Raw genomic sequence first — 25496 nt, 5'->3', positions numbered from 1 at the left:
AATCTGTGTGCTGTAGTGGACACGCACTTGCTCATTTCTACACAGTGTGCTGTGTGTTGCATATGGCCAATCCATAAATGCTTACATGTCATTATCTGCCTTTTCGTGTGTTTAAGGTACTATTTCACTGTTTGTTCTGACTAAAGATAACACTTTGGCACAGGATGGGCTTCAGAATTTAAACCGATCAACTTTAGTCACTAGAAGTCTGAAAGCAACAAGTTTGGCATTTATTAGGGAAGGCAGCCAGAGGAGAGCATCTCACTCCCGGCTTTCATGTTCTGCTAGTGCCGGTCTCCTTTTGATGCATATGCTGGCAGTGACTCCTGCCTCCTGCTGGCCATGAGGAGCTGTCTAGCAAGGGTGCACCAGGACCTTGGTCACAGGTACGGTCAGGCAGCCCTGTGTTCTGTGGGCCTTTTATAACCCCAAAGGTACATATTTCTGGGAAGGCACAGACTAGGAATCCAGCCTGTCTGAAAGCAATATGACCTCTGGAAGTATCCAGTACCTACCCTGCCCTAGCTGGAGAGAGAATGAAGGTTTTCCTGGGAAAAACTGTCGGATTTCATCCTTTCCATTCTGTTTGTTGATCGGCTGGGACAGGCCAGTTTTCAGAGTGCATGGATGTGAACTTCACAGATGTGGACTTCTGGGTTGCACAAACCATGAATTAGGGTATGTGCCTCCTCTGGATTCTTAGTGAGGTCTTCTCAGCCCTTTTTAGGTCATCCCACAAATGTCTCAGAAAAAAATGTACAACTGTGGATGGAGTTTATAAAACACAAGTTGTAGACACAGTTCAGAGACTTGTGTTTATTTTAACTTAGACAAATAATCAGGAGTAAAACATACACTGCTGACCTGATTCTGGCGTAAAACCGTTACCACCTGTTATAAGTTCTGTTTCATTCAAGGATTATCAGACCTTCCTGGAAAGCTTCCTGGATGTTCTGCTTTATAAAATTAACTAGGGATGCCATCTTAGTAGATGCAGAATAAATTAACCCCAAATGGAGGTGGAGAGCAAGGTGCCCACACTGCCTCCTTCCCTGCCTCAGCTTCCAGTCTCCACCTTTAAACCCTGCATGATGCGAAACCGTGCTGTGCTGGCCAAGGAAGATTGTGTCAGAATAGGGTGGCACACATGACATATAGACACATAATATATTCATATGTAACATAATACATGTACATGAGTATCATACATATGTATATATAGGTAATCCAAACTTGCCCCACACCTCTGCACAAGCAGGGCCTGGATCAGGCTGTTGGTTTCTAGACTATGACGTTACACTGGTTATTCATAGAGAAAGTCCCAATAAGGTGTTCTCAGCATGGAGACTCTACATAGTCATTATCCAAGCCACGGCGAAACCGTGCTGTGAGAGATCGGCTGATGACGATCACCCGCGGTGCCATGCAGTCCTCCCTCCTGTGAAGAATGTTCCAGATGAGCATCGCAGCCGCCAGGGTGGCCAGAAGGCAGGCACCAATATTCAGGTAGCAAGACCAAGATAAGTTGGTGTAAGGGCCAATTCTGTAGAAGGTCACCAGTCCGATGACCAGCACAAAACCTACGGGGAGGAGAAAATAGGTCAGTAGGTTGCATCTGAGCCCCCAGGAAGCAAGCTGTCCTTCAATGCTGACCTCCTAGGATGGGGGCTGAGCTCCCTGTGTCAGCCTTCTTATCTCTTGCCCTTTGCACCTGGGAGGTGGCAGGAGGAGGCAATAGAGGGTCCTCTCCCGTCAGCCTCTGGGCATCAGGCGTGCTCTTCAGGGTCAGTGTGGCTTCTACAGTGCCCACACATAGCAGGCAGCCTTCCCAGCCCCACACAGAACCAACCATCATTTTGTTAAACTGAGTTCAGTTACCTCTGACTTTTATAAATGCTTATTCATTTGAAGCAAAAACAGTTCTTCAATTTTATCTGGAAACAGACTGGCATTTATTGGTTTAAATGTTTTCATACCCATGACTCTGCTGGGAGAGGTATCAGAGTGACCTCGAGCCCACACCTGGCAAGCACGGCCAGGTTGGAGCCTGGCTTGATGAAAATTTCTGCACCCCAATAAGCCTCTCTGCCGACACACTAATCTGAATCAGACCAAATCAAACCTAATTAGAAAAAGTCCAAATTTAATGGGTACCAATGCTCCCAGATGACTTTCGAGCACCCCAGAGAGGAGCCAGGGAAGGAAGACCGGCAAACCACGTGTTTGTTCTCTGGGGGGCAATTTAAATACCCTTTGTGGTCCCAGAGCAAAGAGAGACAGACAAGTCAGGGACAGAGAGACAGACTGGAAGGCTTTGACTTTTCTAAAACATGGCCATTGTTAGCCTCATTGCACCTTCCAGGAAGTAAGAGCTGAAAGAGTTTTCTTTCCCCCATCTTGTCCTAAATTATTAAAACTCAAGTCCATGAGCTGGGCAATAGTGATGCATGCCTTTAATCCCAGCACTTGGGAGGTAGAGACTGGCGGATCTCTGTGAGTTCAAGGTCAGCCGGGTCTACAGAGCAAGTTCTAGAATAGGCTCCAAAAAAAAGTTACACAGAGAAACCCTGTCTCAAAAAAAAAAGGGGGGGGGGCTGGAGAGATGGCTCAGCGGTTAAGAGCACTGCCTATTCTTCCAAAAGTCCTGAGTTCAATTCCCAGCAACCACATGGTGGCTCACAACCATCTGTAATGAGGTCTGGTGCCCTCTTCTAGCCTGTAGGCATACACACAGACAGAATATTGTATACATAATAAATAAATATTAAAAAAATCAAACCAAGCCAAACAAATAAAAAAAACCTCATGTCCATGTTGATTTATGAAATTTTTCATACATGAAAAGCTATTAAAATTTGCATTCTAAGCTGGGTGTGGTAGCTTATATCTTTAATCCCAGCACTCAAAAGGTAAAGGCAAGTGGATCTCTGAGTTCAAGGCCAGCCTGGTCTACAAAGCAGTTCTAGGGGACAGGAGGAACCATGGCTAATCAGCAGACAGTTGCTACCTACTCTCTACGCACCTCTCCTTTTACCAAGTTTCCCTTTTGGTCTATGCAAGTTAAGGAACATTTTTAAAACTTGATAGGGCTGGAGAGGTGGCTCAGTGGGTGGAATGCTTGCCGTGTAGAGAACCTTAATTCAGATTCTCAGAACTCATATAAGAGCCAGACATGACAGTGTGAGCCTGTAACTGTAAGGGATGGAGACAAGCAGGTCCTGGGGAAGGAGAAAAGCACACACTAGCCAACATCCTAACCCAGAGGGCAAGCTCCAGATCGAGTGTCAGTGTCCCAGCTTCAGATCCTGTCTCAGAAATAAGATGGAGGAGCCAGTGAGGTGACTCAGTGGGTAAAGCCTCTTGCTGCCCAATGATACAGCCTGACCACTGGAATTCAATCCCCGGAAGAGAGAACCAATTCCAAAAAAATCGTCCTCTGGCCTCCATGCATGCCATGCATGTGCTGTGATATGCAGACTCCTACACACACATTGTACACACACAAGATGGTATTTTTAAAAAGGGCTAGAGAGCAGCAGAGGAAGATACCCCAAGTCAACCTCTAGTCTACACACATACAGGCAAGTGCACCTGCACACGTGTTCACTACACATAGGTACAAGATTTTACGTTTTTGCTGAGTGGCCCCAACTTTACATGTATAATATCCAACATCAAAATGCAACAGATGACCTAATTGGCTCCCACAGCCTCAGGGTGAGCTACCATACAGGGTCAGATACCACACAACCCCCTTGTGTGTCTTGGAGTTGGTTTGCATCACTGCTGTGTAAACAGAAAGAATCTGAAGGTAACCCCTTACAAGAAAATTTCTTGCCAGGCGTTGGTTGCACATTCCTTTAATCCCAGCACTGAGGAGGCAGAGTCTGGTAGATGGATCTCTGTGAGTTTCTCTGTGTAGCCCTGGCTGTCCTGGAACTTGCTCTGTAGTCCAGGCTGTCCTCGAACTCACAGAGATGTGCCTGCCTTTGCTTCCCAAATGCTGGGCTTAAAGGCATAAACCACCAACGCCTGGCCACTTTGATCTTAAAGGATGATCAGAATTAGTCTCCCTTAACTAGAGCCACCACCTGCTGAGTCTCCTAAGGACGTGTTAGGCATTAGCCTTGGAGCTCACAGGATAAATGAATCTACAGTTCTACCAAGGGTATTTATCCGAGGAAGCTAAGAACTAGGTTTACCCTCCCAAAGATTGTGTTTGATTGTTTCTTACCATACCAGAAGATGTGAGCATTGAACTCTGATTAAAAAAATAAAAAAAAAAAAAAAGAAGAAAGAACACTTTGACAGTCAGTATAGGCAGTAGACCAGACCAGCCTCCCGGTCCCGTGCCAGTTCTCTGCTGGGCTACTCTTCCCTAACATCAGAAGAGCTAAGCATATACTAACTGTGACAGGCCAGTGTCCTTCCCCCTCAGGGAGGCATAAGATGCAGGATAGAGAGCAGCACCTCTACCTGCCTGACATTTGCCAGCATCAGACACATTGACACTGAGCTGTTAATTTACTGAGCTCTCTCCTCCCCCCCCACCACTTCCTTCCTCTTCTTTCCTTTTTTGGGGTGGGGTGGGGTGTGTATGCTAAGCAAGTGCCCTACCACTAAGCACAATCTGCAGCCCTTCCTTTCTTTCCTTCGCCCCAGCGTAGTATGTGTGTAAGCTTAATAATACATTGTTTCCATGACTAGCTACAAACTAAAGTTTCAGAGAATGGATCTGCTTCCAGGAACACCATGTAAAATGGAAGAACATTTATTGTGTTGATAAATAATTAAAGAAATGTAAATTTGCATGTGCATAAAAGACCTGGTATAGCCCTCTGTGTCCTGAAAATATAAGCTGGAAGATAAATACTGTAAATTTGGGTTGGATAGATGGCTCAGATGGCAAAATATCTGCAATACAAGTGTGAGGATCTAGTTCAGACTCTGCCCCCCAAAAACAACCAGGCAGTGAAGGCACACCCCTTTAATCTCAGCACTCAGGAGGCAGAGGCAGGCGGATCTCTGAGATCGAGGCCAGCCTGATCTACAGAGTGAGTTACAGGACAGCCAGGGCTACACAGAGAAACCCTGCCTGTCTGAAAAGAACAAAAAAACAAAACAAAACAAAACAAAAAAACAGCACTCTGTAGTCTGGGGCTGGACTGAATGAGTTCCAGTTCCAGGTATCTCACCTGTCTCAGTGGAGTGCAATTTGCTCTTTCATATTAAAAAAAAAAAAGTAGAAATTCTAGGTTGTCCCTGTGGAAAAGCATAACTCTTTAGTAAAGTCTCGCACTGGATGCTGATGTGATGGGGACAGCACTCCCAGCACTAGAAAGACAGGGACAGGAGGACCTTGAGTTCCAGGCCAGCCTGGGCTATAGAGAGAGAGCAAATGTTTTGTACGTGGCTCGTTCTGTATAAAGATCAGCATGAGCTTCAGTTCTGTCATAGATCAACTCTGACTACATTAGAACACATATAGATAAAGGGGAAGTAGAACAGTCTGTTCATTCCCAACACGAGGGAGCCCTGTAGGGAATCTCAGCACAGGGAGCTAGGTGTATCAAGACTGGCCCATGTGTCCTGCAAAAGGGGACCTGATACACTGTAACGGGCATAGCTATTAGCTTCCTGCTGCTCCTGCAGTCACCTGCAGTCCAAGTCCTGCCCTGAGCCAACAGATTAGACACTGTGGACTAAGGTGGGTGATAGGAAGAAATCACCCCTTCCATGTGTCATCACTAAAAACCAAATGAAAGCATGGAAAGCAGAGGTGTGTCGCTCCGTGAATTCATGCATGGCTACATGAGCTCCTGTCCTGTGTGAGAAGGTGCCTGAAGTCGGCTGCCTCAGCATATTGCAATACAGACATTATTCTGAAATAAGGCCAGCTTCTTCTTGTGGACCTCCTATGCTTGAGAGACATAGGCCTAGATGGAAGAAGATGGACCAGTAAGCTAAGGTTGGCTTTCACTTGGAGTTCTATTTTCATTATCCCTAAACTAAATTTAGGCTAAAGAAGGCTCCCTTTCTCCTCAGTGTCCTTTCCCCTGAAGACTTCTCTCCCCCAGATTCTCAGTGATGTAATCAGCCTGTCCAGAAACCTCCCAAAGGGAAGTGCTTCTGCGAGTGCTGTGTTCTGCACACGGGATGGGTTCCATCTCTATGAAGTCGCGTTGCCAAAGCAAACAGCCTCTTCCTGTGCGATGGCCAGCGGAGGGCGGTGTGAATTCCAGCACAGTGGAGAGCGGCCCTTTCCTCTCTTTCTTCCTTCCTGCCTTCTTCCTGGGGCCTAAGCTTCTGTCACAAGGTCTTCCTTTTGGAATGACTGTCAAACATACACACAGGTGGCATCAGAGGAAAGACACTGGGGCTGACCTCTGGTGCTCCTCCGCAACTGAGTAAGCCAAGTGCCTGTGCCTTAGCGGGAACATGACTGGATTCTAACAAGCACACGGACAAAGGGGCAGTCGCAGACACCGCTAGGATCGGCGTGTCCAGCATGTGTCTGCAACGAGGGAAAAGGAAGAAGCCAGGCCTCTGTCTCTCTCATCACTAGTCTTGAATCCCTGTGTTAAAAGACCCAGCACTACGTGACATAAAGCTGAGTTTTTGATCCAAATGGTTCTTTCTGGTTGAAGGATCTGAGGCATTGAGGAATAAGGGATCATGTTCTTCTCAAGCTCCCAAATGACTCAGCTGGGGAAGGAAGGCAGGGAGGAGAGATGAAGCATAGCTAGGATGCAGAGTAGTGCTTGAGACCAGATAAAGAGCACAGAAAGGGAAATTATCCTGACCAAGCAAAGTTCAAGCCAAAGGATACTTTGCCACGACAAATCAGCAAGTCTAAGAAAACATCAGCTCTCCCACCAGCTCCTAAGACGCCATTTCAGTTCGCGTTTACTAACTCTGTAAAGACTAGCGGCATCAGTCTCCTCGAGAACGATACACAGCCGAGTGTGTGCTTAAGCATTGCCATTAAAAGAAATCTTACAGTTACCAGGACAGGATAAAGGAAACCAGCACGTGAGACATGGGAGAGGCTCTGGTAGTCAGTTGTGGGGAGCTTTTGGTTTGTTGTTGTTAGGAGAGGTTGTTTGTTCATTTGTTGTTTTGAGACAGAGTCTTACTGTGTAGCCCTAGCTGGCCCTGAACTTGTGTAGACCAGGCTGGCCTCTAACTCACAGATCCGCCTGCCTCTGCCTCCCAAATGCTAGGATTAAAGGTGTGCACCACCCACCATGCCTGACCTTTGGCAGTTTTGACCAGATACAAAACCGGCTGAGCCAAGAGATAAAGAACAACCCAGAGCCCAGTGTTGACAGTGGTCTTGGTGGCTGCTAACATCCGTTGACTAATAAGTGTGTGAAGTAAAACACGCTTTGTAAATGGGCTTTGCAAAGGTTGAACTGCAGAAGTCAAAGTGCAAGGAGTCAGAAATGGGCAAGTACACGCCCACCAATTTCAGAGAACCAAAACTGTGTCACGAAAGACTTGGGCTTGTTGATAAGCCCAAGTTTATCAACTTGGATTATGGAAATAAAAGGAGATTTCATCACCAAGTTTGATGGAGCATGCAGGTAATATAGCACTCATGAAGGAACACCTGAATATTGTGAGTTTGAAGCCAACCCAAGCTTGATACCAAATTGAAAACCTACCTGAACTTCATGACAAGAGACTGTCTCAAAAAGCCAAAGACTAAAGTTGGGTATGGTGATGCATGCTTGTAGGAACCACTTAGAAGATAGGACAGCCTGGACTATATAGTGAGTTTCAGGCCATCATGAACTACATGGAGAGCTCTGGGCTAGCCTGGGCCCCCTAACATGACTCCATCTCAAAACACATAAATCGAAAAAAAAATATTTTACTTTTTTAATAGTTGAGGTTGTAAGTCAGTGGTAAAGTGCTTGTCTTACATGCACAAAGTCCTAGGCTCAATTACCAGAATATAATACACATATATACAATACATACATGCATGCATACGTGTTGGAAAAGAGAAAGGCTTAGCTTCCTTCCACCATCAAGGCAGTTCTGAATAATTAATTATGAGATAACTTGCACAACCCACATTCTCCCTGGATGCCCCGGGCATCAGGAAGAGAAATTGATACTATATGCCATGCTTAGGCCTTTGTTGTTGTTTTGTTTTGTTTTGTTTTTGCTATATACTGCCATTGTCCAAAGAGATTTGGAAATGGGTTATATAGACTATAATGGTAATGGGTATGGAAGAGGAGCTTTTGAAGAATTCAAGTGCAAAGCATGGCCTTCAGGATTACACATTCACTGCCACTTCCTGAGACCTTCAACTCCCATCTCTCTGGCTCTCGAAACAAACTGTAGAACTTTCTAAGCCTGGCATTCCATAGGGAGGATGCCATATGCCCTTGCATGTATCAGTAGGGCCACATTAGCATGACTGCGGGGGTAGTGATGACCTCACCAGCTTGACCCTGTTTGTTGTACCCTCACGGTGGACTCATAAGGTAGCAAGGCTCTAATGGTGGCAGAGGAATTGCACTTTGGATGTGCAACTTTATCCTAGTAAATCATTGGCCCCTAAGACATGCAGAATTAACCAACTCTAGAGGGAAGGATAGTTTACCCACCCCGTGCATGGCAGGAGAGCCCAGATTCTGCAGTAAAGAACACAGAGAACATACACTGGGGGTGGTGTCTCCTCAGTGTGGGTGCGTGTCGTCACAGAGTTTTAGGGAAGGATAACAGCACTTGTGACATCTGAAGACAGTATACCTGTGATCAGAAAAGAAGGTCATGCGCTCCACCTCATATTCGGGTGACAGAGGATGAAGGGAGTCAACAAGGACTTGGTGGTAGGCAGAACCAGGTATGGGACCCTTGACCTGTGCTAGATCCAGCACTCTAGCTGGGGGTACCTGAAGAATTCAGGAGTCCTCAAAAGGCATGTAGTGCTGAGGTGTCTCCTAAGCAGAGCTGTGAAGCCACCCCAGTGTAGAGCAGAGGAAACAGAAACAGGCACACGAAGTGGGAACGTGGGCTTAAGAGCCTCCATATGCATGAACCTCTTGGAGAGGCCAAAGCAACAGCACTCAGCCCCAACGTTAGGAGCCAAATGCTCAGGACCCTGGCAGGTCCAGCTTCTCATTACAGACCCTCCTGCTGGGATCGTGAGGGCGCTGTTGCTCCAGGCACTGCTGAGAGGGTTCTGTATGCTGTATCTTCCTGAGCTGACAGTCAACTGATCAGCACACTAAACGGGCCTTGGGTGGGAGACAATGGGAAACCCTGGCATTTTTTAAACCTATGCTCTGCTAGTTACCACAGAAAGGCAAAAAGGAGGGAGAATGAGAGAAAAAGAAAGTAGAAAGAACAAGACAGACCTTGTGGCGCTGCCTCATGGTGGCGGAAAACTGTCAGAGTCACCTCCCCTCCTTGTGTCCCTACATCTTGCGTGGACACTTCTCTAACTGTGTTAGAGAACCTGCCTCCATGACAGACACAGCATGCTGCTCTCACAGGGGAAAGTCTGGCGTTTCGGGGAGCAGTGTTGAGGGTGTGGAATAAGAGTCATGAAGGAATTTTTCCAGATTTCAGGTAAAGCAAAATCAGGCTTGGAAAGCCCTTAGCGGGATGCCATTGCACATACGGGGTGGATATAAAAGGGTAACACCAGATGAGCCTGCTGATAGTCCACGAAAATAGTAGATTAGCACGGCTGCCCCTGACATTGCTGGGAAAGGGTCCTCAGAACTGCGGTTCTCACAGCGGGAGGAATGGGCCTTTTACTAGCCCAGGGTTCTGCTGACTATGGTCCTGGTGCCCAGAGATGAAGACCACAGGCAGACAGGGAGTCCTCCCTTGAGTTTGCTGCTCCTGCTGGTTGCCAAGGTTTCTCAGTCTCTTCAGTCAGTCCACATACTTTGCTCTTTCATTAGCATCTTCTTCCCCCTGCCCACCCACCTCGCCCCAGCACTGGTCCGCTTGACAACAGGTAATAGCAGGCGTTTCCTCGTCCTGTGACAGGACATCCTGGCGCCCCACAGTCTCTCCCTGGCTTTAAAACAGACCCAAGCACAGGAAAAAACCCGGCTCTAAAATTAGCAGTGTGATAGAAGAAAGGCACATAGCGGCTCTCTGCACTGTTTGTCAATGAAACGAGTCTAAACAGGCCAAATGCATTTCCTTTTTGGGCAAAACAGACCTGTCAGGGGTATAGTCAGATGCAGAGGGACGGGGCAGCCTGGGAGGCACAAGGAGCTTCCCAAGCTGCCCCTGGGGACCACCGCCCTCAGGCTCTGTGTTTTCTGTTGGGCTCCAGCTGTTGGGGGGTTTTTGGACTGAGATGATCTAACCTCTCCAGAGGTCATGCTGGCCTCGAAATACTCAAAGTAGGGGTGTACCCTTCTGGAGGCCCTGATACATCCCCTCCAAAACTGCCAAAGATAATTTAATTTCAGTTAATGGAAGTTTTCCTCACTTTGATTTTTCTTCAATGAATATTTGGGAGCAACACTATTTTCTCATGAAACAGATGCTTGCAGGAGGCTGTTGTCAGTCCTGCCACCAGACCCAAGTTCCGATGGCTCCAAGTGAGAGTCTGTAGGATGGTTAAGGAAGATAGGCAGCCACTGGGCTCATTATCACTCTGGGAGTAGTTCCGCAGTCAAGAGCTAGTGCAGAATTAAACAACAGTGAAAGAACTATTGTTCTTTTTCTTTTTTGGCACTAAGATGTCTTTTAGTTTTTTTTATTTGTTATTTTTTGGGAGGAGGTGGTTTAGACAGGGTCTCATCATGTAACTCTGGCTGGCCTGGAACTTGCTGCCTAGCCCAGGCTGGCCTTGCACTCACAGGCATCTGTTTACTTCTGCTTCTAGAATGCTGGGATTAAATACATGCATTCCTAGCAAGATATCTTTTTAAAACTCAGCTTCTACTGTGATGTTTTCAAAATCTTCCATTTCCTTCTTGAGAGGACAGATTCAGGTGGTGGGGGCTGTCGCTTCAGTGGGAAGAAGCCATTTGTTGTGTGTGTCTGGTCAGTAGAGGGCGAAGTAAGAAACCTCTGAGCATGTCCCATGTTGTACATTCAGTGGTAAAGTTGGGAAGAGGGCAGGATTGACCTTCAGTCACATCTACACGTCTCATCTCAGTGTTCCTCTTTGCCAGTGGGAGCCGCAGAAATGACCTTGTATTGCAGCTGGGTGAACTGCAGCTGGCTCCGTCATTGGCTCACATTCGCATGGGAAGAAACAGGACACTAATCCAGCTGCCCTGCCACTGAGCCCTGGGTTCTTCCAGAGTTTCTCCAATCCTCCCAAGCCCCTGCCCCCATCCCTTCCTGCCTCTGACTGGCCACAGGGAAGTGACTTTCCCAGGACCATTCCGCCACACTATTCTTAGCATTCAGGGTAGCAGGTTTCCTGACTCCCACCAGGCATTCTCCAGCACATAAATACCGGTCAACCTCGTTCTGGAAACTGTTTCTCAAGAAAGATAAAGGCCCAGGATCCATTATTCCTAGAATGATTCACTTCAGACTTCCTGCCATTTCCCCTGTTAGGAGTGTACACTGGACACAGGAATGGCTGGCATTCTAGGCCAAAAAGGAAAGGTCGATTTAGAGTGTCCACACCCCGCTCCTGTGCACCTGTGGGCCCTCGTCTGTCTGTAGATGGCATAGCTGACATCCTCAGAGAGCTGCAAGACGGTTGAACTTCACCTAGTTCACGAATTGAGCAGCGCTGAGCCCACAGGAGGGAGCAATGGGACAGCCACCACGACTCCTACCACAAGTCTAAGCCTTCCACAGTTCTGCAGATCACCACTCTTAGCCTTTAAAAACCACAAATTTTCAGCTAGATGCGGTGGTGCAAGCCTTTAATCCCAGCACTCAGGAGGCAGAGGCAGGCAGATCTCTGTGAGTTCGAGGCCAGCCTCACTTAACATAATGAGTTCCAGGCCAGCCAGGGCTGTATAGTGAGATCTTGTCTCAAAGCAAACAAACAAACAGACAAATAAATGACAGCAAATCTGCTCCTACGTTGTCAGTCTTGCACACAGTACCCTCAGGTCGCTAGGCAAGTGGCACCTTGCTGCAGCCATACCTCAAGGCTGTACTGAAGACAGCTCAGCTCTCTGAGGACCCAGTGTCATACAAGGCCAGGTTACGGTCTGCATCTGTCTTACAGTAGGATGGGAGCGTGCATGCATGCATAGGTTGACATCTGTTGTCCACTCAGACTGTGTATAACATGTTACATGAACTTCTCACTGGTCATGAGCAAGCGTGTGCCCCGAGCCCAGATCAGGCCCCAGGAAGCCTCATTTCCAACAAAGCCCTGCCTTCAGCTGGGCTGGCTAGGACCAGGCTGGGTCTGTCTCTCACCTCTGCCAGCTCTTCCCCAGCTGCTTCAAATAGGCATCAGGAGCACACTGGCATACAGAAAGACAATGTGGAACAGATTCTGTAGACTTGGGGAAAAAAGCAGAGCACCTTCCTGCAGCCATACCTCAAGCCACCCAGTCCCTGGGGTACTCTTCCATGATATCAAAAAGGCCCAGCAGTTCCACCAGCCTTGTGGGGGCCACACTGTAACTAATCTGCCCGCCCAGGGTACTTACTTGCCAGCTGGAATGCAGCAGCCATTGCCTCTTCCCAGCACTGGGATTCTGGTGACATCAGGGGCAGGCCTGTCAGCCCAAGGACGAAGGTAAGCTGACCCACGGCAAGTGCGGCTGTGGCCACCAGGTTGCAAGCACGCATCATGTCAAACTGTACTGTGGGCCAAAAGGAGGGAAGACAGGTGGTCAGTATGGTGAGCCACTTAGGGAAGAGCCAAGTCAGGTGGAAAAGCAATGCAAACAGTGAGTATCTTCTCTGAACAGAACTTTCTGGAAGCACCTCACCTACTCTGGAGTCTTCATGCCATCTTGTCCTTTTCCCAACCATTTAAGGACCCGTTAGTTTGGCTGCAATGGTCATATCCGTGTGCACATGGAGGCCAGAGATCAACTTCAGGTGTCTTTCCTACTGCTCTCTAGCTTATCTCGGCCGGGCGGTGGTAGCGCATGCCTTTAATCCCAGTACTTGAGAGGCAGAGGCAGGCAGATCTCTGTGAGTTCAGGGCCAGCCTGGGCTATAAGAGCTAGTTCCAGGATACGCTCCAAAGTTACAGAGAAACCCTGTCTCAAAAAACTAAAAAAAAAAAAAAAAAAAAAAAAAAAAAAAAAAAGGAAGAAGAAAGAAAAAGAAATAGGGTCTCGCTATTTCAATATCTCATCATTTTGGCTAGACTGGCTGGCTGCTGAGCTCCTGGATCCTCTTGTCCCTGCCCTCCCAGTTCTGGGGTTACAGGCATACTCCACTACACACAGATTCGTTGTAAGTGCCGAAGATCCAAATTCTGATCTCGCCCAGCCAACAGCTTACTTACTGAGCCATCCTCCCATCCCCTGGCTTGCGTCTTGAAAAGACAACTGTTCCTTTTTCACATGTGTTATCATGGAAACTAGAAGGGAAGGGAAGTCCAGTCAACAGCGAAGGGTTCCTTTCTTAGGAATGGACCCTCCTGGGTCCTCAGCTGCTGTCCCCGATTAGCTGTCCAGACATAAAAGAACTCAACATTGGTTTTGGTTTGGTTTTTGGGTTTTGTTTGTTTTGTTTTGTTTTGTTTTGTTCTCTCCTCTCTACACAGCCCTAACTGTCCTGGGAACTCACTCTGTAGACCAGGCTGGCCTCTAACTCACAGATTCCCCACCTCTGCCTTCCCAGTGCTGGGATTAAAGGCATGCACCACAACACCCAGCTTAAAACTCAGCATTGTTACCTCTCCCTCCTATAGGCAAAAGACTTGAGCCTATAGCATTAAGTGGCCTTACTGGGCCTCTCTGCTAGCAAGGGAAGGAGCAGGAGCCAGACCTGGGTCTGCTGAACCCAGGCTCCCACCCCATTTGTCTCTAAGGCCCCATGTCCTTCCTCTACCAGCAGCCAGAGTGCTGCTTCAGCCCTTGTGCCTGCCTTCCCCCACCACCTTTCTTTATTTTGTTTGTTTTGTTGGGGGGGGGTGTCGTTTCAAGACATTGTTTCTCTGTGTAGCCCTGACTGTCCAGGAACTTGTTCTGTAGTTCAGACTAGCACCGAACTCAAAGAGCTGCCTACCTCCTCCTCCTGAGTCCTGGGATTAAAGGTGTGCGCCACCATGCTTGTCCTGCCTCCCCTTCTTTTGCTCCCTGCCCCACACCCTGGTCTGAGGAGATGAGCACAGCAGAGTGTAGCAGGTGAGCTGTAGCAGGAGAGGTGGTTGGTCCAGAATTTGGCCTGTACGCCCCCTAGCCCCCGTATTAAATGTCACACCAAAGCCCATACTGTGAGATGGGCATGCTGGCACAGCACACTGACATTTATAGGCCCAGGTTGCCCCCGAGCAACAACAAATGTATCAGTGTAGACTGCTAGGAAGCAGGAGGTGGACCCAGGAGGAGCATGCCAGTGCAGCCTCGTGCCCCCTTGTCCTGTGGTCTGGCAGTGGTTAGGGAGTTCTGACTCACAGACTTGCTGCAGAGAAGTCAGTGCTCAGCTCAAAGCAGGCCTCGAAGGCTGGAGGTGCTATTCTCCCCAAACTTGAAAGACCAATTTTCAGAATTAGGTTGCCACAAATGTTATCATCAGAAACACAAGAACTGAACATGAAAGAGATCGTAACCTTCCGAGATCCCGGAAGAACCTGTCCTCCAGGGTTCTTGTTGATTGTCTTCCTCCTGGGCATGGAGGGCATGGAAGCTGGCCATCTCACGCATAAGATGGGTGGCCTCTTTTGTGTGACCCACCAAGTAAGGCCCTACTTCTAGAGACCTGGAGATCCCCTGCCCTGCTTCTCACAGAGCACCGAGAGGCAACCCAAGGGAGGGGCAGTCTGCTTCACCTCTGTGGGCTTTTAAATGGCCAGAAGGTAACTTTGAACCATTACCGCCAGTATTGGCAATTCTATTTGGTTTGACCTAAATGTGTATTGATATGCAATATAGATTTACCAAATAGCTGAAAGCTCTCAGGCTCAGTGTCTGCCTATCCTCCCATCTTATGTGGGTTCTGTATCTGGGCAGATAGTGAGCTCTTTTTCCAGACCTATGGGCACCTTGCTGTCGCTCTGCTTTCCCACACATTCCCAAAGCCCCACCCTCCCTCCCAGATTCCCCTCACTACACAGCGAAGGCAGATTCTCAAGTCTCCTGCTTCCTTGCCTCTAATGACCCAATCTAGTAGGTGACTATGTAGAGTAGGGTAGAGCCTATGATAACACAGGCCTGGAAGTTAGAATTCCTAGACCTCAGAAGTCTCATCCAAATAGCCGGAGACCTCTGTGCACTTTTCTGTTCTTGGAAGCTGACTTTGTCCAGCAGTCAGTCAGCCTCCATACAAATGAAGGGCAACCCGGGATGAGAAATTATCTCCATGCTGGGCCAGTAAGCGTGTGAAGAACCTACAACCCCGTATGGCATCTATGAAATGCGGTCCCTTTGCTTTCAGTATTTTCACAGACCATTATGGCAGTTTGAGAGAAGTCACCTTATTCTTGGGGTGCTGTGACATGTGACTGCCATTCTGCCCAGGCCCCGTGTGCCACACCCCATCTTCATGCTGGATGGTGTCTGACTCCTGCTTCTTTCAGGGCCATGTTTATATTTAGGCTGTGGAGTTACGCGGCGTCATCCAGGGGTTTTGTGCCACTTCCTGCGACCAAGGGTCAGTCTGTCCTGCCCATTGTGTTTTAAGCTACTTCCTGTGCGGAGAACTCTCCTGTCATTTGGAACTCAGGGGCCCCTTTTAGATCTCAGGCTTCCAACTTGCCACCTCTGATGTGGGGGCAGCACACTCGGATGTGAACCCAATGAGCCTTGTGTACTGGCTGCTTCTATGAAGAGTTCTGTGGACGTACAAGTCCTTAGGCTTACTGGACAATCCAAACAGTCCATGCATCTGGTGGGCCACCAGCACAGGATGCCACCAGAGCAACAGCGGTTGACACTGACCGGACCCTTCTTTCCATGCTGGACACCTTAGCAGCGGCTTCTCCCCAGCTTTCCTCGCAGCAGAGCAGGCAGCCTCCAGTGGGCCCTGCTCCTGGTGACAGGGAATCTATGTTCTTCAGTCTTAGAGGAACCATCAACCAGAAGCCGGATCACTAAAGACCCTAGTGCAGCTGGGTGATGCTTCAGAGGGGCATGAGGTAGGGCCTGATGAGATTGACCAGGAGGTGAAAGCACTTGCCATGCATGCCTGACGACCCGAATTTGATTCCCAGAACTCACACAGAGATGGAAGAGAACCAGGTAGAAGAGAAATAGTTGGCCTCTGTTCTTCAGACATGCACCATAGCATGCATGTATCTGCATACATGCATGTGTGTACATGCTAATAAAAATAAACCTAAAAAATGTAATAAAAGGACAAGAGATGAACTAGGGTCTGGCAGTTTTAAGACTCCTGGTAGGAGGCAGTCAAACGGGCATATCCCTTAAGGTATATGCACAGCTTAAATTAGGTGAGTGTGATCTTGGACTCTAGAAAGATGTAGAGGGAGAAAATGTTCCTTGTGCAGAATGGTATGACTTTCTGAGGCCCAGGGAGTGTAGTTTCAGGGCCTGATGGCTCTCGCCTCCTGCAGCAGATGAAGGCCTGTAACAGAGCAGGTAGTGGTTGGGGTTCAGACTAGTGGCCCCCTCTTTTGATTTGCTGCTGGCTGCACTTCCCTCCTTTAAAGCTAGCCTGATAATAACCACACACTACAGGGGGCTCAGCCCAATTCTGGGTGCTCCTGCAGGGTGCCCTGTCCATTTAGCAGGCTGCACACTCCAGAAAGCCCCCTCTGTGACCTGGAAAAGCATTCCTGACTACCTTTACCAACCTCCTTTCTTAATAATACTCAGCCGTCTGTACACTGGGCTTCTTGGTGTGGTGTTGATTTATTTTGCATGTGCATGCATGCATGTGTGTGTGTGTGCATACATGCACATATGGGGTATGTGCATGGTCACACATGTATTGGAGTTTGTGGGTATGGTTGCAATTATATTTGTATGCACATGCATGTGGAGAGTTGACATGGAGTATCTTCCTTGATCACTTTCCAGTTTATATGCTGAGGTCTCTTCACTTGATCTAGCTCATGTAGCTCTCCAGCTTACTCCTCTGGCTCTGCCCCCAAAGATTCGAATTGCAGGTGGGTCACCATGCCCGCCTGGTTTTTTATTTGGGTCCTGGGACTCTGAACTCTGGGTTTCATGCTTTCACAGTAAGCACTTTGCCCTCTGAGCCAGCTCCCTAGCTATTGTGTAGTTTTTACCCTGTACATCAGGGCTTCTTTTTTAAATTTATTGTTTTATATATGTGTGTCAGCCTGCGTGCGTAATCTGTGCACTGTGTGTGTATACGGTACCTACAGAGGTCAGAGAGGGTGTGGAGTCACAGGTGGTGTGAGTCACATGGTCTGGGAATGAATTCCAGGTCTTCTGGGGGAGCATGTGCTCTTACCCACTGAGCACCTCTCCATCCCAAACAGGACTTCTTAAACTTCTTCCACTCACAACCCCTGCCATAACTTTATTTTGTTTTGTTTTGTTTTTTGAGACAGGGTTTCTCTGTGTATCTCTGGCTGTCCTGGAACTTGCTCTGTAGACCAGGCTAACCTCCAGCTCACAGAGATCCGCCTGCCTCTGCCTCCCTAGTGCTGGAATTACGGGTGTGTACCACCACTGCCTGAACTCACAGACCCTTTTTGTTTACATATCTCAGATATATAGGTAGGTAAAGTAGGAATATAAACCAAACTTTTACTGATAATAAGTCATAAAGACATTTTAAAATAATGCTTTGGTATAAATAAAATTTCACCACTTATTAAAGACAAAAGAAAATTTGTATACTAGTGAGATGAATGTGATTGATAAACAATTAAATCTTGCCTGGCATGGTAACAAATGCCTTTAATCTCTGCACTTGGGAGACAGAGGCAGACGGATCTCTGAATTCAGGCCGGCCCGGTCTACAAAGAAGAGTTCCAGGACAGCCAGGGCCACACAGAGAAAAAACCCTGTCTCAAAACATAATCAAAGAATTAAATTTGGTTGAATATTTAGTACTGTAGCATCTTCACTTCTCAGAGTTGATACAAATTTTGATTTTATAAACTTTATTTACATTATCTTATGTATTAGGGGTATAAAAATGTGCATTTCATAAAGGGTGTGTAGAGATCAGAGGACAACATTCAGGAATTGGTTCTCTCCTTCCACCTTATGGGGGTCCAGGGATCAAACTCTAAATGTTTTACCTGCCTAGCCATATTGACAACCCCATATTTTTAGTTTAGTTTAGTTTTAGTTATTTCAAGACAGGGTTTTTCTTTATAGCTCTGGCTTTCCCGGAGCTAGCTCTTATAGACCAGGCTGGCCTCGAACTCACAGAGATCCGCCTGCCTCTGTCTCCCAAGTGCTGGAATTAAAGGTGTGGCTATTTAGGCTTTCTTTTTAATTATTTACTTACTTTTATGTTGTGTGTATTGGTGTTTTGCCTGCATGTGTGAGGGTGTCAGATCTCCTGGAACTGGAGTTACTTACATAGAACTGTGAGCTGCCATGTGGGTGCTTCACATGAATATATAGCACAAGATAGAAGAATTATTGTTAAAAGGGTTTCAGAAATTGTTAAAATTCTGTCTAAATCTGAAATAAAAAATTTAATGATTTTTTAAAACAATACTCAAGTCAGCAAATCAAATATTATAAATGAGGAAAAATAGGCAATAAACGGTGGCTCTCACATCTTTAATACCAGCACCCGGGACAGAAACAGGAGGATCTTTCTGAGTTTGAGACTTGCTTGGTCTACTTAGCAAACTCCAGACCAGCCAGGGCCATATAGTAAAAGCTTGTCTCAAAAACAAGAAAGAAAAAAAAATCAGTTACTATAATTCAATCCAAAGATATACCAATTTGATAAATACATGCTGAGAATTGATGCTAGGAAAAATATCTAAAATCTTTGCTACTCATTATGAAACAATTGTGTTTCTGAAAGAGCAAGAAACTTAGTGGTGAAAGCACTGCCATTCATAACATAGATCGAACTGAGGTGTTTCAGGCAGCCAACTGTTGGCACTGCATGGCGTGAGAACACAAAGCACACGGAAGTGCCAAGTGCACACACTGTATATTCAGGGCCAGGGCTCTAGGGAAGTACCCAGAACCGCAGGTTAGCCCTTCCCAGAATGCCTCAGATTCCTTGTCTGTTTGATTCAGAATCAGCTTTGGGTTGTTGGACATTCAGAAACTTTTACTATTGCCCGATTTTTGTGACTCTCCCCACATTTAGTTATGCAACTCCATATAGGAACATTACCAGCCATTCAGGAGCTGTGACTTAATATAACCACCCAGAGTATCTGCTACTAAAGCGTTGTAGAACTGGAAGGTGTGGAAATGTCATGTTAACAGTACAGAAAGAGCATAACAGGCCTCCCAAGCTTCATCCTGAAGGCCAGGAAAGCAGCTGAATAGATGACAAGGCAGATTGGAAAGAGAATGACCCAAGTGGCTTGCTAAGGGGTAGGCATAATTGGTACAGTGAGGGGATGGTAACCGGTGCAGTGAGGGGATGGTGACCCGTGCAGTGAAGGGATGGTGACCCGTGCAGTGAGGGGATGGTGACCCGTGCAGTGAGGGGATGGTGACCCGTGCAGTGAGGGGATGGTGACCCGTGCAGTGAGGGAATGCATAACCCGTGCAGTGAGGGGATGGTGACCCGTGCAGTGAGGGAATGCATAACCTGTGCAGTGAGGGGATGGTGACCCGTGCAATGAGAGGATGCGTAACCCGTGCAGTGAAGGGATGGTGACCCGTGCAGTGAGGGAATGCATAACCCATGCAGTGAGGGGATGGTGACCCGTGCAATGAGAGGATGCGTAACCCGTGCAGTGAAGGGATGGTGACCCGTGCAGTGAGGGGATGGTGACCCGTGCAGTGAGGGGATAGTGACCAGTTCAGGGAGGGGATGGTGATCTGTGCAGTTAAGGGATGGTGACCCATGCTGTAAAGGGATGGTGACCCGTGCAGGGAGGGGATGGTGACCCGTGCAGTGACTCATGGGGCCAGGAAGAGAGTGCAGTGTGTCCTACCCTCTGCTCCCCCTTCTGTTGTCTTCCTTGCCCTGCCTTCCTGGAAGCTTGAGTTCCACCATATTCCACGACAGACTCGCAGAGTCATTCACTCCCTGCCTGCCTGAGATTCCATGAATCACAGAGAGTGCTGCAGAGCCCCACTCTGCGAAGAAGCTCCCACCCAGAAGGCCCACCGTCTGCTGCACTGCCTGTTTGCACAGCTCAAGATGCCTCAGTGAGAACATGGCATAAATATGCCTAACCAAACAGTCTGTCAGGCCAAGTGTCCAGCTAGCCAGCCTGTCTAGGCAGCAATATTTGATGTCCACCATGGCACAAGGGGGTGTGGCCCTGTTCAGGGACTGCCTAGGAGCAGGAGCTGAGGGCTCTCCCTTGGGTAGCATGGAGGTCCAGCTGATCTGTTCTAGGGTTCAACCTTGTGTTCATTATTCATGTGCAGCCTAAGCCCAGAAGAAGGACTAAGGATCCCTGACCAAGAACTCAAGCTATGAAAAGTGAGCCAGAGAAAGTGAGCACCTAAGAGTGAAGCTAAATCTGGACTCCTCTAGTCAAGTAGACCCCTGGCCTGTGGCTCTCAGCTTCTCCGAGGGAAGAGAGTCCCCAGGCAGCAATAAGACCCTAAGTACCACATAACAGAATGGCCAACTGGCAAAAAAAATCCTCATGACCCTCTTGGAGAGGGCCTAGTGTGACATGGGAAAGGCGTGGTGGCCTGGGCCTGACCTGGATGAACCTTGTTTCCTTCCAGTGCTCTCACGCCTTCTGGAAGCACAGAGCCCTTAGACCAGAGTTGAGAATGTCTTGGGATGGCCCATGTGGTCCCTTAGTTGTCTGCAGTCAAAAACCACTGAGTGATCCCAACTCCATGTGTTCTACAAGCAAGAACTCATGGCACAGAGCTAGCAGGAGGTAGCCCTGCCAGATGGCCCCACGAGTGATGGTAAAAATTCTAAGAGTGGCCTGGCCTGTACTTTTGCCCCAGTGCCCTAGGCTGCTTCTCATAATGAAATTGTGAGCAAGCCACCTAGTCAGCCTTGTGACAACAACTGATATGCCCATAGTGCATTGGAGGTTTATACAGTTCATTGCTCAGGCACGAAGGATGTTAGATGGTAGAATTAGAGCAGCTGCCCCTCCCCAGAGAGTTGATTTCTAGAATTGCCTGGGTCACATAGTGGGGTTTTGCATGAGAGTCTCACGGGTGGTCACAGATCTGATTTTAGATGGTAGCAGGTCATCTTGCAGGCTGGTGATACAGATCACTGGCTATGTGATTCCTGTTGTCTCTGTCCATGAAGAACAGTATATGAGCTCACTTAGAATGGTTGGCACAAGTGGGGAGCAAAGTTCATGGAGAGAAGATGAAAGGGAAGAGACCAACATCATCATCTCTACCTCCGAGCCCCTGGGCACAAAGCCAAACAGCCCTGTCCCCAACCAGGGGGTTAGGGACCAGCTTCCGCTCAGGAAATGCTGACTGATGGCTGCTTTGTTCCTATTGCCTTTCAGTCTCAATGTGTGTTCAACTGTGTTAGCAACCAGAATTATACAGTTAGCCTGTTTTCCAAAATTTTCATCCTGTTACTTAATATCAAGAAGCTCCTAAATGTCTTTCTTTTGTTTGAACAATAGTTGCTGCTCAGATTCATTGAGGATCAAGTACTTGCAAATGCTGTATTAATTGCAAAAGATGTTTGTTTTTCTCTTTTTGAGACAGGGTCTCACTATATAGCCCAGGCTAGCCTGGCTCAGTGCCTGAGTGTTAGGATACAGTCATCCACCACCAGCCCAGCTTAGGAAAGTGTTTTTAAATTGTCTAGGAAGCTCATCAGGTAGGCGAGAGACTCACATAGGTGAGCATCAGGCTCACATAGGCGGGGACCTTAGGAAGACACAGGTTCTCAGGGCAGGAGCAGCTGTGACTGCTGTGCCATCATATAGACAGGCATGGGCAGGGAGGATGTCGTAGAGGCCCTGACAGACCTCAGAAGGAGGAGAGTGGAAAGAACAGGGCGTCTGCACAAGATGCTCCTGAGATGCACCTGCTGGAGTACACAAGGCAGGAAAGGGAAGCAGTACTGTGCATGTATCGTAAGGACAGCTGGACGGTTCAGAGTCTTTATGGTTCAGAGTGGAACTGACTATTCTCAGAGCCTAGTGAGAAATATAAGGCGGAAGCCCTTAGCCTATACCTGGCCCCACCCCAGAAGACATGGACAAAGCCACGCCCATATTAGAAGCTCGGTGGAGCCTTCAAGGTAACTAGCTTTCCTGCCTAGCCAGAATGGCCATAGAGGGAGAGCTCTCGACTGACACATCACGCAGAGACCCGAGTTGGACTGTTTGGCCTCCCATGAGACACCTAGATTCTGAGAGTGTGTTCATATGTTTTAATCTTTTTCTCAGTAAAAGAGTGCCTGCCTGTCAAGACCCCAAGGAAGAGGCTGACCTACCCCCATTGTCAGCCTAGGTACCTCTGTCTCTAAGATGGGGATGCTGTTCCCAGTCTGGCCTATGAACCCGTTTTTGGAACAGGCATGAGGTGACCGCCCTGAGTGTATCACTCAGGATTTTCAGAAAGTTCCCTGACGACATTGAGGGATGCACACCTAAATCTCATGCTTTCTCAAGGTCAGTGTTGCTTCTGACAGGGCTGTCTGACCTGCAGCCTCCCTAGCAGTTTGTCGTAGAGACCGGGCACTTGTAAGCCAGACCCCTTGCCACCTTAGGGGGTTGTCATCTGGAGAGAACTTGCGTGTAAACAGACATGCTTTCTTTAGGTAGTATCTTCATATTTATGCAACCCTTTCTTCTTGTGCTCTCATACCTGAATGCTATTTTAAGTGAAGCTCCTCGCCCCAGGGTAGGAGAAGAGAGCTGGAAGAGGGGAAGGCCATCATTGGGGTGGGGGAGGTAACTCTGCTCTGCTACCACGTGCTTCCTCTGGCCTCTTAGACATCCCAGCCGGAGTCTAATTCACTGTCCTGAAGACCCCGAATCCCTCAAGAGTAAAGACAGAACTCACCCACACGTTCTTACGCTCCTCATTTACTCCTAGTAACACTTCTTTTTAACCAAGGGACAGCATCTGGATTTGATTTAGTATACCTACCTTTCCTTCTTCAGCCACATACAATGGCAGAGAATTCCCTGTGAGAGAAGCCAGAGGCGAGTCTAGGCCCACCAGGGAAGTCGTGCAGCATTGCTCTCAGGGTGGCCTGAGGCCCAGGGCCCTTGACATCACCGCTATCATAAGCACAACCTCCCCTCACCCACCTACCTGAAGGGGACAGAAAAATCAGGAGACTTACGTTTGACCGTGCCTCGAGACTCCTGGAAACCTGCTGACTCCGAGCCCCATCCCAGCTCCTCGCAGTCATGTGTGTCCACCTGTCCGGTTCGGGCCCCAGGGCTGGTGCCTCCCTTACCCCTGTCCACCAGCCAGCAGGACTTCCACAGCCCCACGCTTCGCTTGCGTCCGTCCTCCAGCGTCTGGTACACCCAGTTGGGGGTGAAGGCTGCTGCGTTGTTGAGGATGAGGGAGACCAGGGCCACCAGCACGGCCGTGGCCACAAGTTTCTGCACAGTCATATCTGACTGCCAATACTGTCTGTCTCGGAGAAAGTCCCAAGTCCCGGTCAGCTGCTGTGCATCCAGAGAAAGCCGAGATGCTGCTAGGGGTAGCTAGAGAACATCACCACTCATCCTTGGGACGCTATGCAGCAGCTCCAGCCAGGCACATAAGGATGTAGACAGTATGGGGAGAAGCCCATGGGACAGGTCCAAGTGAGCTGCTCACAGCCCTGCCTTATCCTCCCTCTTGAACCTGGAGCAGGGACGAGCCTGTGCTGAAGCTGGCTTCCCCAAGACCCATTCCAGGGAGAAATCTGGGGCCCCGGCCACACCAGCGAGAATCCAGAGTTGTAAGTGGGCCGTCTTCTCTGGAACAGAGGCCAGGGAGGCTGTGTTCACAGTGCCTCTTGCCTACAGCAACGGAAAACAAAGTAACTCAGGATGCAGGCACAGTGCGGGAATCAGCTGGGTCACACTCCTTAGAATAGCCTGCAGGAGCCAGTCCGACGAGAGGAGCAGGGCTGTGGAAGCAGCGTGGGTTTGGCCTCTCTGCTGCCTAGCCCGTTGTGGTACCTCTGCCACGAGTGGCAGCTCCTGGAAAGCAGAATGCCTGCTGCAAGGAAGTGTGTGCATGCGCCTGTGTGCGAGCTCCCGTTTCCCTGTCTCTCAGCAGAGAGGAAATGGTTGTTTTTGAGGCTGTTTTTGGTGAGCAGGAGGGCGTAGCCAACTGCAACAAATAGCAGCTCTGCCACAGAGCCAGACACTAACAGGATGTGCTTCCTGATGGGAACGGCCTGCTCCAGCCCACCCCCTGGCTGCCCCTCCCACCTTCCTGTCCCATAGGAATAGTCAGGGATGCCAGTCAGGATACTCTTACCTGCTGCCATCAAACCTAGGCAGCTGTGCTAGGTCCAGGATCAGCTGATGCTAGGGACATCACAGGCAGGCAGAATCCCAAGGACTGGGTGTCCAACTGTCCATCCATCCATTGCCCCCTGCATGGTCCATGCTGAGTCCCTAGTGTCTACGGCATGGTTCTCAACCATGGGTCACAACCCCTTTGAGGAGGTCTAATGACCCTTTTACAGGGGTCACCTAAGACCATTGGAAAACACAGATACTTACATTACAATTCCTCACAATAGCAAAGTTACAGTTATGAAGTAGCAACAAAATAATTTTATGGTTGGGGTCAGCATACCATGAGGAACTGTATTAAAGGGTCATAGCATTAGGAAGGTTGAGAACACTGCTCTACAGCCTTCCCTCTCTACAGGGGTTCTACTTTTTTTGTTTGTTTGTTTGTTTTTTGTTTTTCAAGACAGGCTTCCTCTGTGCAGCCTTGACTGTCCTGGAACTCACTCTGTAGACCAGGCTGGCCTCAAACTCACAGAGGTTCACCTACCTCTGCCTCCTGAGTGCTGAGATTAAAGGTGTGTGCCACCACTGCCCAGTTGGGGCTGTACCTTTTGGATGGGGATCGGGTTCTGAGATGGCAGAGCAGGGTGATAATGCACTTGAGACAGACCATCATCTGCTAGCAGAGACCCATACACCTCACAGGAGTGAGCGTGTTCAGACCTGATGGGGAGGGGCCCTGCTTGAGGAGCCTTTGGCTGTGTTGTGGTGGTAACAAGAGGTAGAGTTCTGGGGATTTGGAGCGCTGTGCAGACTGGGGTAGCTAATGCGGTTTCTGACCCGCCAGGTTTGCTTTCTAACATGGGGATTGCTCCCCTGAGGCTGGACAGGA

The 25496-nt window shown here is 48.5% G+C and overlaps 2 protein-coding genes across 3 annotated transcripts in view; one reads left to right on the top strand and one right to left on the bottom strand.

Annotated features, from left to right (window-relative positions):
* Window positions 1–25496, top strand: part of Ift140 (intraflagellar transport 140) — an 87234-nt gene that overhangs the window by 45926 nt on the left and 15812 nt on the right. The gene's annotated exons all lie outside the window — the stretch shown is intronic.
* Window positions 802–24439, bottom strand: Tmem204 (transmembrane protein 204). The gene is made up of 3 exons (XM_048436175.3): window positions 23485–24439; window positions 12621–12776; window positions 802–1580 (listed from the first exon to the last, which is right to left on the bottom strand). Exons 1-3 carry the CDS (start codon window positions 23762–23764, stop codon window positions 1336–1338), a joined length of 681 nt encoding a protein of 226 aa, XP_048292132.1. The 5' UTR covers window positions 23765–24439; the 3' UTR covers window positions 802–1335.

Source organism: Myodes glareolus, chromosome 9 (assembly GCF_982192425.1).
Source record: "Myodes glareolus chromosome 9, mMyoGla1.1, whole genome shotgun sequence".
NCBI lineage: Eukaryota > Metazoa > Chordata > Mammalia > Rodentia > Cricetidae > Myodes > Myodes glareolus.
Note: the sequence above shows the minus strand (reverse complement) of the source record. Positions and strands in the feature narration are given on the sequence as shown.